The 16,427-nt window shown below is 54.5% G+C and overlaps 1 protein-coding gene across 2 annotated transcripts in view; it reads left to right on the forward strand.

Annotated features, from left to right (window-relative positions):
• Positions 1-1,623: 1,623 nt before the first annotated feature.
• The window catches only part of LOC101062809 (seizure protein 6 homolog), a 41,715-nt gene continuing 26,911 nt past the window's right edge, over positions 1,624-16,427 (forward strand). The window contains exons 1-2 of one of the 2 annotated variants that reach the window (XM_029843389.1): positions 1,624-1,998; positions 2,029-2,074. In XM_029843389.1, coding sequence (XP_029699249.1) covers positions 1,636-1,998; positions 2,029-2,074 — 409 coding nt within the window. In that variant the 5' untranslated portion in view covers positions 1,624-1,635. Of the gene's footprint in view, positions 2,075-16,427 lie in introns of both variants that reach the window. The other variant, XM_003978426.3, reaches the window with a different exon arrangement.

The following is a 16,427-nucleotide window of genomic DNA, read 5'->3' on the forward strand; positions in this document are numbered from 1 at the left end:
TCAGTTTATGCTAACGCTAGCCAGCCACAGTCGGTCCACATTAGAACATCAAAGGTTCTGTGAATACTTAATCAGACGGACCATCGATCTCTCTAACAGGACGGCCTTCATGGCGCCTGCACGGCTCCGCGGAGAGAAACTGAGACATCAGCCGGCTGTTTATGGTCCGACCATCTGCTGCCGCTCCTACGTTAGCGCTCCGCACGCTGGCGGCGGCGAGGCCTCGCTGGGCGGCATCTCTCCACTCTGATTGTGATGTGATGAACATTCAGACGCTCCAAAACTGAATCTTTAGGCAGCGTTTCTTTTGTTGACAAGCTGCTATGCTATACATCCCAGTTCCTGTTAGCATAAATACCGTAGACGCTAACATTAGCAGCGCCTGACCAGACACGTGGTCGTGTTTTTAAACCATAAACGGACAAATAAACGACACGCTTGTGCATCGTAACTGTAAATATGTGCTGAAACACTGAGCCGTGTTGCTAATGAGCGCTAGCAGCCAGTAAACAAACAAAGGCTGCCAGAATGACCAAATGTTTCTCCTTGGCTGCTAGCGTTAGCAATCTGCTGCAACGCGACGGCTGCATTTCTGGACTGGAGCTCAGACCAGTTGTCGTTGACACAAAAACGAGATTATTAACGGATCGATGGTGACACGAGCTGGAAACGCAGCTACGCGACACATGCTAAAGGCCACGTTAAAGAAGGTGCTTCTCACCTGGCGTTGCCGGCGGCGATGGACGTGCTAAATATCGAGCAGTTGTAAATATTCATGGAAGCGAGAGGATCGAGGAGCATGTGAGGAATAACTGAGGCCTCCTGAATAACGAGCAGCTTCTCCTGCTTCACACCTCCACTCTCCTCTGATGTTAGCAGCCATCAGACGCCGCTAGCGGCTAGCGGAGAGACGCTGGAGCCTGGCGTTAGCGTGGGAGGGGACCCGACCACTGTCCACGTAAACATCTGAGATCAAAGAAGTCAAAAAAAGAGACAAAAGCTAATGGTCTAACGTATATGCTAACCTATGTGCCGTGGCTCCTCCCCCCCGGGCCCAGGGGGAGGAGCCACGGAGCATTACTGTCAGTCGGAGGCAGGAAAACTGAGGAGTCGCTCAGCGTTGTCTTCTGTAGGTCCTGTAGGCTAAAGCTAGCTAACATTAGCGCCACCACTGAACCTTAAAATATTATATCATTAAATGACGTTTTTAGCATCAATCTGCGTAAGAAAAAGAAGAAAAGAAGGTTTTAATTGAATTTTTTGCTTTGATGTCCTTAATTAAAAGGATCTTCCTCCTGAACTGATACTTTATATCTTAGATGCTGATAAATGTGATAAATTCCCCAGTAAAACAAACAAAAACGAGTTTAAATTTGGAAATTGGAATCTCCCATCACGACTTTTGGGTTTTCAAGCAAAAAAAAAAAAAAGTCACCTTTTCCTGAGATTTACATTTCTTTCTGGGAAAAACTTCAGGATGATTTGAAGTTTTTGGTCGGATCCAAATCAAAGCAATAAAACAGCCCGACCACGTGACTCCAGAAGGGCCGTTCCGATCCTCATTTTCCTGTAATTGCCCCCCCCCCCCCCCCCCCCCAACCCGCTGAGATTCGAGCGGTTGTCGGTTCGGATCCCATGTCAGGACCAATCAGGATGGAGGGCTGCGGCGGGGCGCTCGTGCCTCATCGCTGGCTCCCCATTGGCTGTCAGACGGTCGGAGCTGTCCGCGGTGCTGCACGCGGCTGCCGCCAGCAGCACTCAGCCTGTCCGCGGCCACGCTGCTGGGATCAGCCCGAACCGAGCCCGAGTCAGCCCACACAGCCGAGGAGGAGGAGGAGGAAGAAGAAGAAGAAGAAGAAGAAGAAGAAGAAGAGTGGTTCTCTGGCACTTCGTTCCGCCTCCAGGAGGAAAAGTGTTGGAGCTTCGGGAGCCGCGATGAAGGAGCGGAGACCGAAGAGCGGAGCGGCGCTGCCGCGTCTGCCGCTGCCGCGTCTGCCGCTGCCGCGTCTGCCGCTGCCGCGTCTGCCGCTGCCGCGTCTGCTGCTGCTCGCGTGGACGGTCGCCGCCGCCGCAGGTAAGAACCGCTCACTCCCGCAATGTTCCCGCTCCTGCGGGTGTCTCCGAGGCGTGCGCGTGTGGTCGCGCGCTCGCTTGTTCTCACCTGAGAGTCTTCGGAACAAACACGACCCATCAAGTTTCCATCAGCAGATTAAAGCGCGGCTGTTCCGCCCTCGTGCGTAGACGCGCGCGATTTTAGCGGGATTAAAGGTGGGAACAGGTGAGGACGCTGCGCGAGCTGTGAGGGCTCCTTTCTTCCTACTTTTCACCCTTCTCCTGGATTTATCCTGCATAGTTTTAATGGAATTCTGATTGTTCTTCATTCACAAATGTTCCACTTTTGTCACAATTATGGATTTATTCCTAATTATTGATTTTATTCCTATTTATTGATTTTATTCACAATAACTGATTTTATTACGCAGCATTTTGGCAGAAGTGACTCTGAAATCCGCGCTGACCTTAAACACCTCGGGTGTGTTGTCATAGCGACGACCGATGTGACGATGTGGCAGGTCAAAGGTCACAGAGTTAAACGCCGTTGTGAGCACGTCGCGATCTTTGAGGTTTTTGGCTTCCCGGCGGCGGCGTCCGTCCGGAGCGCCGCAGAGGTCGTGTTGGGACCTTGTCCGGAAAAAAGCGGGAATATCGCGTGATCCTACGTGAATTAGCTTCCAGCCGCCGTGTTTCGAGCCCACGAGGCAGCAGATGACGGGCGGTGGCGGCGTGAGCGGCGCCCTGGGGGGTCGACCTCCGAGGCCCACGTTTGCTCCGGTTCTGGTCACGGTCGAACAACGGGACCAGCTCAGGGGACGCGTGGTGGATCCCGACGCGGAATCCTGAGACTCGGGGCCTGGTCACATGACCACGAGGGCTGCGTTTCAGAGTACAACAGACGGACCCTTTGGATCTGGGTCAGGAGAACGCAGGTGTCCCACTTAGACTCCGCCCCCTACGCCCGCCGTAAAAATAGCGGTGCGGTCAAAATGTTAGTGGTCGGGCGGTTACCATGGTGACGGGACTGTCTGGCTAAAAAAAGGCAGCTAACGCCAAAGCATAAATGCATTTGATGCTAGCTTGTTTTACGCTAGCTTAGCTGTTTCTTACCTGCTTTATTCCGATGGAATTCATCACGTCTGAACGGTGACGCTAATCCTGACGTTGCTACTGTGGTTAACTTTTCTGGTGGAGCCCCGCCCCTTCCCCGCCCCTTCCCGCCCCATTTCCCCGCCCCCTCCATCACAGCAGAAAAGCAATTTGCTCTGAGTGTCGCTGATCTGATGGAATCAGCGCCGCTTCACGCCGGAGAAGCAGGAAGTGGCGGCGCGCGGAGGACACGGCGCCTAATTAAAGGACGCAGTTTTATGAATGCGACCATCATTCCATTCTGAGGGGGGGGCAGGGTGGGGGGGGGGGGGGCTCTCAACACCTGCTTTCCTGTAATGGCTGATTAAGCTATCAAGGGCTATTCAGAGCACCGCGGCTACACTATCATGCTACTTGTCTTTGAGTCCTCTTTCACTTTGAAGAAGCCCCCCCCACCCCCCCCTCTGTGGGCGGGGGGTGGGGGGGGGCTGTTCAGTCTTTTGTATCCTGAACTCTCTGTGGTTTATCCCCCCCCCCCTCAGATGTAAACAGGATGTGAGCCTTTTCAGCGCCACCTGCTCTGTGTCGCCGTCACCTCCTCCTTCCCGTCGTGCCGTCAACAGTAGCTCCGCTAGCTCGGCTCTCTGATGGTTTCCGCCCCTTTTCTCCGTTTGGTTCTAAATCTGACGATCAAATGTGTCCGAACCCAATTCTTCCCCATTATGGTTCCCAGGAGGCGGCGGCGTCTTTAGTTAGCGCTGCTAAATCCGCGTCTGTCCCAAATCAGCGGCTAATCTGAGCTGCGTTTGACTTGGCGCCTTTTTGTGACCTCGCGGCTCTGCTAGCCTTCCCGCCCAATCAGGGTGTGAATATCCAATCAGGAGGATCTGAAGGCCGTGACGACCTTTGACTGAACTCTTCTGGAGTTTTGCTAAAACTTTTTCTTTTTTATTCCCCAGATTTCATCTTGAGATAAAGAGGAAACTTAGCGTTAGCCGTTCGCTAATGACCAGCTTTTCTGGTTATATTTTAGCAGAAGAAATCAAGTTTTTTCTCCAGTTTTGGACAAATGAACAGATGATTGCGAGCAGAAGATGCTAGCTAGCTGTGAATTGTGTCCTCTCTTCCCCTCGGTTGACCTTTGACCCGCCTCTGCTGCTGCCTCCAGGTCGGAGCGCCTCAGCATCGACCGGCGGCGCCGGTGCAGAACGACTGTTAGCTCAGTCTGTTAGCGCTCCGCGCCGCGCTGGCAGCGTTTACACACCTGGCTAATTGAGGCTGGCGCCATGAGCCAAAGACGTTTGCACGCCAATTACGAAGGTGACGAGCGCTCCGTGAGACGGCGCTCTGGACCCGAGCCGGGAGGAGGGTCGGAGCTGATGGACGGTGGCGGTTACGTGCGCGGTTCCAGGACGGGTTTGGCTAAAGCTAGCAGAGAAGAGAGACAACAGTGAGCGGGGGGGGCGTGGCCTCCTGACCTCACAGCCATTATATGAGTTAGCATTAGCCTGCTAACTAGTTCCTTAAGCTTTAAAGTTGTCTAACGTGGCTTTGAAAAACGTGCCGAGCTTGGCGGTTTGCTCCGGTCGCCTGGAAAAATCTGGAATTTTGCTGCTGCGGAAACAAACGAAGGTGACGGAGATGCGCGCTGATGGCTAACACGACTTTATACTCCGGTTTTCACCGCATCAGCTGTTTTCCTCGGCGCCGTATTAGAATGATTATTCATTCAGCAGCTGAATGTGTCAGTGGGTGTGTGTGTGTGTGTGGGTGTGTGTGGGTGTGGGGGGGTGTGGGGGGGTGTGTGGGGGGGGGGGGGGGGGGCGCTTCTGGAGAAAGATGTTTTCCTGATGGCGACTTTATCAACCAACTCTTCATACGTTTTAATCAGGCTCACAATAAAAAGGGGGAGTGAAAGGTCAGAAACCCCCCCCAGGCTAACGCTAATGCTACCGCTTGTTAGCCGGCGACTGGAGCAGAAAACAAAATGGCTGAAATTTCAGATGCTAGAATGATAAAAGAGACGCAGGTGACGCCAGGAAACAGCAAAATCTGCCGAATCTTCACGCTAAAACCAACCAAACAGGCCCCGCCCCTCCCGTAGACCACGCCCCTCACAAGGGCCCGCCTCCTCCTGCTAGCCAAGAACACCTTAGCTCTTAAAACGAGGTAGAAAAAGGAGGGAAACGAGCCTTTTCCCGTCATGCTAACTCATCGTGAACCCGCCAGAGAGAACCGTCGTTACCGCAGCGACGTCGGCGCCACCGGACCGGCGTCCTGCTCCGCTGCCGCCGCCATCAGGGCCCCCGGGTCTTCGAACACTGACTGAACGCCACGCTCTCTAAAGCGCCGTCTCCATAATAGCTCCAGTGGCTCAGCGCCACGTCAACGCTTCCTTTTCATGTTTTTGTCAGATTTATCCTTGAATGAACTGTCTGCGTCTCCCAGCGCAGGCGAGCCGCCGCTCCTGCTAACGGCCGCTCCTGCTAACGGCCGCTCCTGCTAACGGTCGCTCCTGCTAACGGTCGCTCCTGCTAACGGCCGCTCCTGCTAACGGCCGCTCCTGCTAACGGCCGCTCCTGCTAACGGTCGCTCCTGCTAACGGCCGCTCCTGCTAACGGTCTCTCCTGCTAATGGTGGCTCCTGCTAATGGCGGCTCTTGCTAACGGCCGCTCTTGCTAACGGTCGCTCCTGCTAATGGTGGCTCCTGCTAACGGCCACTTCTGCTAATGGTGGCTCCTGCTAATGGCCGCTCCTGCTAACGGCCGCTCCTGCTAATGGGCACTCCTGCTAATGGTGGCTCCTGCTAACGGCCGCTCCTGCTAACGGTGGCTCCTGCTAACGGCCGCCTCTGCTAACGGTGGCTAGCTGAGAAGCTACGATAAAATATTCACCACCTTTGTGTCCCTTGTCAGGCGCTTCGGCAGCGTGAACACGGGCGGGGCATCAACAACGCCTTTAATATTTAAAGCCAGCAACGAAGTCACTTCCTGTTCGGAGCAACAACGGTGATTCCGGGGGGGGGGGGGGGTTGGCCTCTCTGAGGAGGGGGCAACAGGGGCAAATCTCACAGGAGAGGCAATTTGGAAGAGCATTAACCACAGCCTGGCCTCTGACGGTTAAGCTCAACACACACTCACACACACACACACACACACACACACACACACACACTCTCTGGGGACTCGTTCACCTGCTGACCTCACGAGGGGGGGGGGGGGGGGGGGGGGATTATCACAGGCTGGACGGCCGCCGCTCACATTGACCTTGTGCGTCTACGAGCGCTAATTTCACATATTTCTTTTATAGAAATGAGACTTAACCAACATTAAACGTTAAAACGCCAGCAGCAGCAGCAGCTAGCGTAGCTTAGCTTCATCAAAGATGTCGAAGTGGCGTGGCGGCGGCTTAAGTGGACGCAGGTCGAACCTCCCGGAGAGCGCTGAACCCTTTTATACGCAGCCGCGTCGATTAGCCTGTTTCTCGCGCGTCGACCTAGCGCTCGCGGTGGCGGCTGTCAGCACAAACCTCCATTAGCCTCCATCCGTGGGGCAGCAGGCTGGGCGTTCCCGCTCCTTCCCTCTTCCCAGACCCTTCCTCCACTCCTGTTTTCCAAGGCGTTCCCAGGCCACCACCAGGACGAGACCCTGAACCTCAGCCCAAGGCCCGCCCCATTGATGCTAAGCTAGGTATCCCCGTGGCTAAAGATCAAGCTCACGTGTGTGATATTCGTAGCGCTGCGCAGGTAATGTAGCTTTTATATTAGCCGCCGCTAAAAGAGCTTGATTGTTTTCTTGTTCAGGTCCTCCAACGTTCCCGTTGCCTCCAAACGAGCCAGAACTTTTCCCGAGCGACTCGGCACCGATTGTTGTCTGTTCGGGTTTTTCTGTTGCGTGGACGCTGGTGTCAGTTCACCGTTAGCAACGCGGAGCGTTTCTTTCTGTCGTCCCATTGGTCACCGCTGCCGGACAGGAAATGAGAACTGGACAGGAAATGAACCCAATTAAACTGACAGAATTGTTAAAAAAAAAAACCACTAATTATCCGTAAACGTCCCGGCTGATTCCCTCCCAAGGAGTCGGATTATTGTTTGGGGCAGAACCGCTCTCCCATTAGCCGACTGCCGGGTTTGTTTACATGTGCGGGGCGCGGCGTGCTAATCAGCCGGGTCTTGATTGAGATTGGCGGGTAGCGCCGCGACAATCAGCGTTAGCTGCTAGCTTCCAGCAGCGGGTGTTTTGGGCGAACGTCATTAATTAGCGATCACACCTGTGATGCTAGCGGTGACGCAGGTGAGCGGCCACTTCCTGTTTGCGTCCCCCCTCCTTTAGCTTGAGGCGGCTACGCTGCTGCTCACCTGAGAGCTTCTTGTTCCCCGGCTCATAAACTGCACTGCGCTATCGATCGGTGGAGTCCAGCGTATTAGCGCTGATGGATCGGCGTCTCCGTGACCCACCTGTCAATGGAACGAGCCCGATGGCAGATAGAGACGGCGAGGAGGCGGGGCGAGCTGCTCGGGGTCGCCTCTGGGTAACTGTGGCGGTGGAGGGGGGGCAGGAAGTGCCCCCGAGCCCAAGTGGGTTGTTAGCGTTAGCATGAGCCAGCACGAGGCGACGGCAAGCGGCCAATCAGGTCGTAGCATCGTTAATCTGCTCTGATGGCGTTAACGTGTCGGCTGGGGGGGGGCGGAGCCACCGGCCGAGCTATTAATCCTGATCCAGGTCATCACTCCATTAGCGAGGTGTCCCCCGCTCCGCTCCGCGCTCTGACACGCCGGATCAGCCGGTTGTCAAGGTCGGAGCGTTTCATTTGGACAGCGGGGGGGGGGAGGGGGTGGTCTCCGTGGCGACTGCCGAGGTGACAGCCAGACGTGTCGTTCAGTCTCCACGGATGATTTGGAAGCGCCGCACGCTGAATGAGAGGCCATCCGTACGTGCTTAGCATCAGGTAGCTTAGCATCAGGTTGCTTAGCATCAGGTAGCTTAGCATCAGGTAGCTTTGGGAGCAGTTTCCTGGTTCTGGAGCTGCCAGGGAGCGTCGGCTGGGGGTGAAAAGGTCGCGGCTAACAGTTGCCGACCTTCTGCAACCGTCCAATTAAGCCGATATCGGAGCACCTCTGCCGGTACTCGTCAATATTCCCGATATTCCCCGGCCGCCGGGCTCCCCGTCGGTTCGCTTACGCTCAGCGGGAACACGAGCCGCTACTTCCCGGCCCAAAACTCCGGCCCTGAAGGGACGCGGGACCCTTCCCGGACCCTCCGGGTCCGTCTGAGGCGGTTTCCTGAGAGGTCTGAGGTTTTCCGAGGAAACTTGCTGGTTCTGCTCCGGGTTCCTTCCCAGCGTTTGTCCTGCCAAGGCTGCCTTGCTCAAGGGTCAGATGGTTCCGATTGGAATGAATGATCCCAGGAGCAGAACCTCACCTGGTGAACTGGGACCAGACAGTGAGGCATGCTGGGATAAAGGGATCGGATTTCCTGGTTGTGGCGATATTCCATCTCTGCTACGGTGCTTCCGGAGCCGTCCCGGCTGCTCCTGTTTTCTTCTCCCCTCTGGAACTCTGCCTCAGTCGTCCTTCAGGGAACGGCCGGCCCAGATCTCCGTTGCTCCCCGGGGAGCCTGCGGGCTAAAGGCAGGGCAGATTAATGAGCTTTAGAGCGGATCTTTGACTGATGCCCCCCCCCCCGAGACCCGGCTGGCTCCGTGCACTCTTTAATTAAAGGGAATCATTGCGCCGCCACGGATCCGCCGGGATCCACTTAATACCTTAAACACGGCTCAATAAGAGCAGCCGGAGCTCCTGATGTGGTTCCGGGATTCCTTGCTGGGTTCCTGGAGCAACTTCTCCGAAACAGGAAACAGGAAGTGAGCAGAGTCGCGTTCCTCCGGGCTTCACCTCCCATGATGGAATTTTACAGACTCAAATTGGATTCTGGGAATCTGCAGCATCAAAGCATCTCGGCGTTCCGGTCTGTTCTCGTGCCGTCGGTCCCGTCTGATCCGATTACCTGGGTCGTTCTACCCTCGGAGCGTCGGACATTCCGGCGGACTCACCGGCTCTGCAGGACCCGGAATGGCTGCTTTCCTACTGGACTCTTGTTGCTAACATCGGCACATGATGAGATCCCGATCCTTTGATCCTTTAATCCTTTGATTTGCACTTTGATCCTTTTCAGCTAGACCCTTCAGCCTCTCGTCCCACCGCTCCGTTCTGGTTAGTGGCGGGAAATGGGAATTCTAATCAGGAAACGGCGCCATGGGTGGTCACGAGTTTAACCTGGACCGCCGCAGCCGGGCTGGATCAGAATCCCAATCGGAATTCTCTTCTTCCCAAGAGGCGGGGCCAAAGAGCAGCCGCCGTTTTAGTCAGAACATCATGTTTTCCTTTTTATGGACTTTTGCTTCCGGGACTGAACCGCACATGCTGCTGGCCTGGTTCAAGCATGTGTGTGTGTGTGTGTGTGTGTATGTGTGTGTGTGTGTGTGTGTGTGTGTGTGTGTGTGTGTGTGTGTGTGTGTGTGTGCACCAGAACACAGATCTGTGAATGTGCCATTCAGGTGACTAATGAAGCTCTGGGCCCGGCTCGCGGCTTCATGCAGCACCACAGATGATAGTGGACACACACACACACACACACACACACACACACACACACACACACACACACACACAGTGTTTCTCTGTTCTGGGCTCGTGGTGCTGAGGTGTGAGGAGCAAATGGAGACGTCTGAGGGTGGCAGGTGATGGAGCGGAAGGGCCCAGCACGGCCCATCACTCACAGTAATGCCTCCATTACCTTGACGTGCGCGTGCACGTGCGCGTGCACATGTGTGTGTGTGTGTGTGTGTGTGTGGCGCTGCGGCCTGTTCCATCTGCAGTGTTTACCCGTTAATCCGCCAGGCGGGTTGTGTTGTCGCTCGCTCAGTTGGACTTACTGTTAAATTTAGCTTCACATGCTAACGCTAAGGTGTTAGCTTCTTTCGGAAAAATCCCAGATGAGTTTGAGATTCCGCCTGGATGCACGACGTTCCACCTGACACCCCCCCCCCACCCCCACACCTGCATGAATTCTCAGAGCTTTTGCTGTTTCCTGACCTCATTTTGACTCTTTTATTTCTTTATTTTCCACGCGAGCGTTGACGAAGATGAAATATTCAGACTCTAATATTAGCGTGGCTGAAGCCCCGCCCCCCCCGCCCCCCCCAGGTGTCACCTGGTCTTCTGGGGCTTCATAAAAATCTTCTCTGCTGATTCTGCTGCCTGAATTATTTATCCAGCCAGGAACTAATCCGCCGTCGTTCCTCTTCTCTTACTCCTGCCTCACGCTGAGCTTTAGCATTAGCAGCTAGCGTTAGCAGCTAGCGTTAGCAGCTAGCGTTAGCGCAGAGGCTAAAGGTGATCAACAGTCTGCTAAAGTCAGGCACTAAACACATGAAGTTCACCTTCTCTGGCCACTGTAGCCGTCTCTAAGAGCGGGCGTTTCCATGGCAACAGTTAAGCTCCACCTGTCAATCAACCATTTGTTTATTGAATTACTGCTGATGAGGCCTCAGTGATCAGCTGATCAGAACTGATTCGCTAATTGTGTTTGTTTTCTTCAGCTCGGCCCAATTTGAATTAATGAGGTCGTCACGGCGACAGCTGAGCGGAGCTACCGCTATGCATCAAAGCTATCGACGCTAACGTCTTTGAGATCAAAGCAATGACACCAACAGCTAAACGGCTACGCAGAACGTAGCTTTGAAGCTAATGTTGCGTTAGCGCAACAGCTCAGACCCGAGACATCCAACATCCATCCATCCATCCATCATCCATCCATCCATCCATCCATCCATCCATCCATCATCCATCCATCCATCCATCCATCCATCCATCCATCCATCCATCCATCCATCCATCATCCATCCATCATCCATCCATCCATCCATCCATCCATCATCCATCCATCCATCCATCATCCATCATCCATCCATCCATCCATCATCCATCCATCATCCATCCATCCATCCATCCATCATCCATCATCCATCCATCCATCCATCATCCATCCATCATCCATCCATCATCCATCCATCCATCATCCATCCATCCATCCATCCATCCATCCATCCATCATCCATCCATCCATCCATCCATCATCCATCCATCCATCCATCCATCCATCCATCCATCCATCCATCCATCCACCCACCATCCATCCATCCGTCAGTCCAGAAGGGTTTTATTTATTTACACACACACACACACACACACACACACACACACACACACACACACACACACACACACACACTCTCCTCCTTTTCTCTCCACTTGGGAATTCAGGAGTCGTGTTCCTCCTCCGGATCCTTGTCGGACACATGGCGTTCCGCTGGCGTTCCGCTGGGCTCTGCGGCGTTCCCTCCACTTGTCAGGTCACCTGATTCCCCAACAGCATCAAAGCCCCCCCCCCACCGCCATGTGCTTTGATGTTTGTGCTAACGGAGCTTTTCCACAAATATTGAAATTCCCACACGACCTGTGGTCCCATGTGGGGGGGCGGGAGCCCAAAATAACATCCCATAACATTTGCTCTCAACATCACAACCTGCTGATGTTGCTTTGATGTTTGCACCTAGCCTTGCTCCTCTTTGATCTTGCCACACTTCCATTTGTGCAGCGTTTTTCCAGGTGAGGACGCTTCGCCTGAGCTACTATGGTCTGTCTGAGCTCCTGGGTTAGCGAGCGTAACCTTGGCAACGTCTCCCAGAGCCTTTTCATCAGATAAATGCTATATGGCCAAAGCTCCGAGCGCTCAGAGGCACTTGCATCGTATCGAACCGGTTCAAACGTTGTCAGTTACCCTTTAAATCTGCCCCCCCGCCCCCCCGCCCATCGTTTCCTCCCCCGTCACCTCAGAATGGGCTCCTCTGGACCTGCTGGAGTAAAGAGCCCATCGGCTTATCTGGCGGCGCCACAGAGCCGTAAACACTCATTTCTGTGGCTGTCAGTCGGGGGGGGGGTGGGCAGCCGTGTGGAACGCCGCCCCCCCCGCCCCCCCATCCCGGCGGGAACAGATTCGGCTCTTTTCTCCTCGTCTCCCCAGAACAACGTTGTCAAACCGCCTCGCTGGTTCAGGGCCGACGGTTTGTGGGATCCGTCATCTTTTTTTCCCTCAACAGCTTTTGTGTGAAGAAAAATGACGGTTCGCTGTTTTATTGTGTTTATTGTTGACAAACAATGACTGCTGGCGGCTAAATGCTAAATGCTAAGGGCTCCCGGTGAAACTGGAAAGACCTCTTGTTGCCTTTTAGGCGTTGCTGCTACGGCAGGATGATTAGCCCCTGGAGGCTAAGGCTATTAGCCAACAGCCGAGGGGGCGGTCTAAAATCAACAATGCTAATTTTAGAGCGTGATTTATCGTGTGCTGGCTGCATTAGCGATAGCGCTCTGACCCTCACTGGACAAGAGTCAGGAACAGCTGCTAACGATGGTTGAAATGTCACAACGTAGCAGAACATTAGCGATTTAAGCTGACGGGCCCATCAGCTGATCAAAGCAGCCTTTTGCTTTGATCTTCTTCCTGTATTTATGCACCTGAGGAAGTGGGCGGAGCCAGGAGAGACCGATGAGGACGCTAATAATGCTAAGTGCAGGAAACATCTCAGCTCCTCCGCGTCCTTCATCCTCATTTAGCCTTCCGATCCCTCCTGCATGTTCAGCGGCGGCTGATAGCGGCTCACGGTTTCCACGGTAACGACGTCCTCCTGCCCCGTGCGCGAGAAGAAGCCTCAGAGGTGCACGTGCACCGTGGGGGGCACTGGTGGAGGACCAGCTGCAGGTGGTCAGAGCTAGCACCCTTTCAAGATCAAAGCCTCGGTCTCACGGGGGGCAGAAGTCCGGCCTCCTGCTCGCCACCACACCTCCGACATTCCCAGTCGGCCCCCGCTCACCTGTTCTGGTTCGAACCGTGGACGTTCCCAGTGCCGCCAGTGCTGCTTCCTGTCACATCAGCACGTTCCCACCCACTGAATAACGATTCCTGGCACAGCTAACGCGGAAAGCTGCCAAACTGTTTCCGCTTGCCGTCGTCTGATTGGTGGATCAGGGCCTGTTTTCCGTAATTCCTTCATCATCCGTGACAAAGGGAAGTGACAGCTGCTAGAACCAGAGAGGTTCCTGACTCGGAGGAAGGCAGCGGTCCCAGTGTTGGCAGGAGCAGCCAGCGGAATCAAATGCAATAAAAGCATGTCTGGATTAGAGCTCGTTAGGAGAGAAGAGCCTTTAATTGGTTCGGCTTTGTACGGATTCACAAAGAGGCGGCGGCGCTAATCTGCAGGGGGGGGGGGACACGACGGAGGTGGCGGGAGAAGAGAGGGAAGAGAGGGATGTCCTTCCAGGAGCTGTCAGTCAGCTCCTGGAAAATCGGAGTCCTTTGATCAGGATTTCTGAGGAATTCCGGAGTAAAAACAAGGTCAAGGGGTGTTTTTGAAGGAACGCTGAGGGCGCGTGGACCAGCAACTCCTTCAGGTTCCGGATCCTCTCAGATCATCCTTGGTCTTCCCTGATGGTCGCTGGTCCTGTCGGATCATCCTTGGTCTTCCCGGATCAGCGCTGGTCCTGTCGGTGCATCCTTGGTCTTCCCTGATGGTCACTGGTCCTGTCGGATCATCCTTGGTCTTCCCTGATGGTCGTTGGTCCTGGGGGAGCATCCTTGGTCTTCCCTGATGGTCGTTGGTCCTGGGGGAGCATCCTTGGTCTTCCCGGATCAGCGCTGGTCTTCTTTGATCCCGGAATATCCTGAAGGCGCTTCATTGGTCCTTGTGGAGGGATTTTCCAGACTCTCCTGTGGACTTCCTGTTGTCTTGACATCAAGGCTGATGAATCGAATTCCGGGTGGGAAGCAGGAAGTCCAGCAGCTGCTGTGTAGCATGTTTAGCATGTTTAGCATGTGTAGTTTCCAGGTTATGGACTCTTTTGGGAGACCTGTGATGCTCATCAATGCCATGCGTCGCCGCAGGCGGCGTCCGTGCGGTCGATACGAGGAGGGAAATTTTAGAGCGGGAAACATTTGGCCGCAGGCAGCCGTGGATTAAGAGTCTGTTCTGTATTCAAGAGGGCCGAGACGGATCTCCGGAGTCGATTCCGCCGGAGTCCAAAAGCACTCCACAAGGATGCTACGGCTAATAAAACAGGTAGAGAAAATCGGACTCCAACGTTGCTAATTCGGAACGTCTATCAAAGCCGAAGTTTTTCCAGACCCTCAAAATCCCTCGAATCCCTCTGCTAAACCGAATTTCAGGGTGTTTCGGTCATCTCGGTTTCAAGGCTTTGGGATTTCTGGGATGTGAATGTTTGATTAGCTAAATCCAACAAGCTGCAGCAGTGGCTAACCATTAGCCGGGGAAGCTAGCTAGGAAGCTAGCAGAGGGTGACTGATTCATGGAGGAAATCCATCAAACTGGAATAAAAGTGTCCCTTAAATGGCCAAAAATATTTCCTCATCTGTTAAAAGTGACATTCCCGCCCCGCCGTCACTCCCTCAGGATCCGGCAGGTTTAATCCTGATTTCGCTCCAGAAAATCCGCATCTGGACTTTGATGTGAAAGCGTGTTGTTCTCGCCCCCCCCCCCCCCCCGACTCCTCTCTGCTATAGCTACAGCGTCACATGACCTGCTGGGATGCTCTCAGTGCCTCCGCGCCCTCGCCGCCGCCCTCGCCGCTGCCGCACAATCAGCCCGGTCGATGCGGCGAGAGTGAGTGAAATCAAAGAGAAGTGAAGGCGGAGCCGCCGCTTTCTTGGCTCAGACCGCCGTTTGATCTAGACGCTGCTCGCCACACACGCTGACTAAGTGGCCTGTTTGGAATGTTAACGGGAATGTTAACGGGAATGTTGGAGGGGTAAACACGACCCCTCCCAGTGGTGGATCATCCAAACACAGGCTCTCCGTCCTCGCTGTTAATTAAGGCCGCCGTCTTCGCCCGGCGGTCCTCGGAGGGACTTGAGGGATAATTCCGTGATCAGGCCTCAGAGGCAGATGGCGGATCCTCTCTTCCCGCCGCCGCTTCCTGAAACACGACGACACGATCAGGAGTTTCCTCACAGGGAGGCTTAAGTTCTGCAGGGAGGGACATCAAAGCTTCCCTCCAAGGTCTTTAGTTCTTTATTGTTCCATCAGGAAGAGCGAAGCAGAGCAGCGCTAATCGGGAACGCCGCCGTCAGTTAGCTACTCAGGGTTCTCGGCTAACTGGGAAAACCATGAGCCTGGAAGTTTGTGGCAACAGCGGAGGATCAAACTGGGAAGGAGAGCTGAGGGTCGGAGCCGGAGTTCGAGTAGTTTATGTCGCTTGTTCTGATAGCGCACGTGCTAGCTCACGCTAGCACGGTCCGTCTTCAGGCTACGCTCTGCTAGGAGCAACGATACCAATCCACGCGTGTTGTCCCAACTCCTGAACAGGAAGTTCAGCTCGCTCCGACGTTGTAGCTCTTGACCGCAGGATGGTGTTTGCGATGCTAGCTCTGAGCTAAAGGAGTGACAAAGAACCCGCAGTGTTTACATTAGCGTTCACGCCTGGTAGCAGCGGGCGATGGCGGCCCTCCTCTCAGTCACTCCGCCGTTTCCTCTCTTGTAGATTTATCGGAGTGTGTGTGTGTGTGTGTGTGAGTGTGTGTGTGTGCGTGTGTGTGTGTGTGTGTGTGTGTGAGAGCAACGAGGCGCCATGTGGGAAGTGTCACCGCCACAATAAAAGCCTGATTGTTTGAAGCTGATAGCTATTAGCCGCCGAGAGCAGGAGCCATTCGAGTGGAAATGAAGCATTGTTAAGGAAACATCAGACTTCCTCGGAGTGTGATGGCCTCCTGAAGGGCCCTCAGATTAGATCGCACAGGTGCATTCTGGGAAGGCGAGCGCTGATCGTCACACGCCGCCATCAAACCTCCTCAGGAATGAAGGTTAGCTCTGATCACCGGGAGGGTCGGCGGCGAGCAGAAGATCAGTGGGAACAGCAGCGTTGGGGAGGCTCCTCCTCCACGCCAGGCTGGGCGGGTGGGCGGGGCTTATGAGGGGACACTTCCTGTTGTCAGACACCGCTGCCGCCAATCGCACACGGCAAAGTCTAAACCATCAGCAGACTGGTTAAACGGAGACGAGGACTGGTTATACTGGGACAGAGAGGGTCAGTGACTGGTTATACTGGGACAGAGGGGGTTAATGACTGGTTATACTGGGACAGAGGGGGTTAATGACTGGTTATACTGGGACAGGGGGGTCAGTGACTGGTTATACTGGGACAGAGGGGGTTAATG

Source organism: Takifugu rubripes, chromosome 11 (genome assembly GCF_901000725.2).
Source record: "Takifugu rubripes chromosome 11, fTakRub1.2, whole genome shotgun sequence".
Taxonomy (NCBI): domain Eukaryota; kingdom Metazoa; phylum Chordata; class Actinopteri; order Tetraodontiformes; family Tetraodontidae; genus Takifugu; species Takifugu rubripes.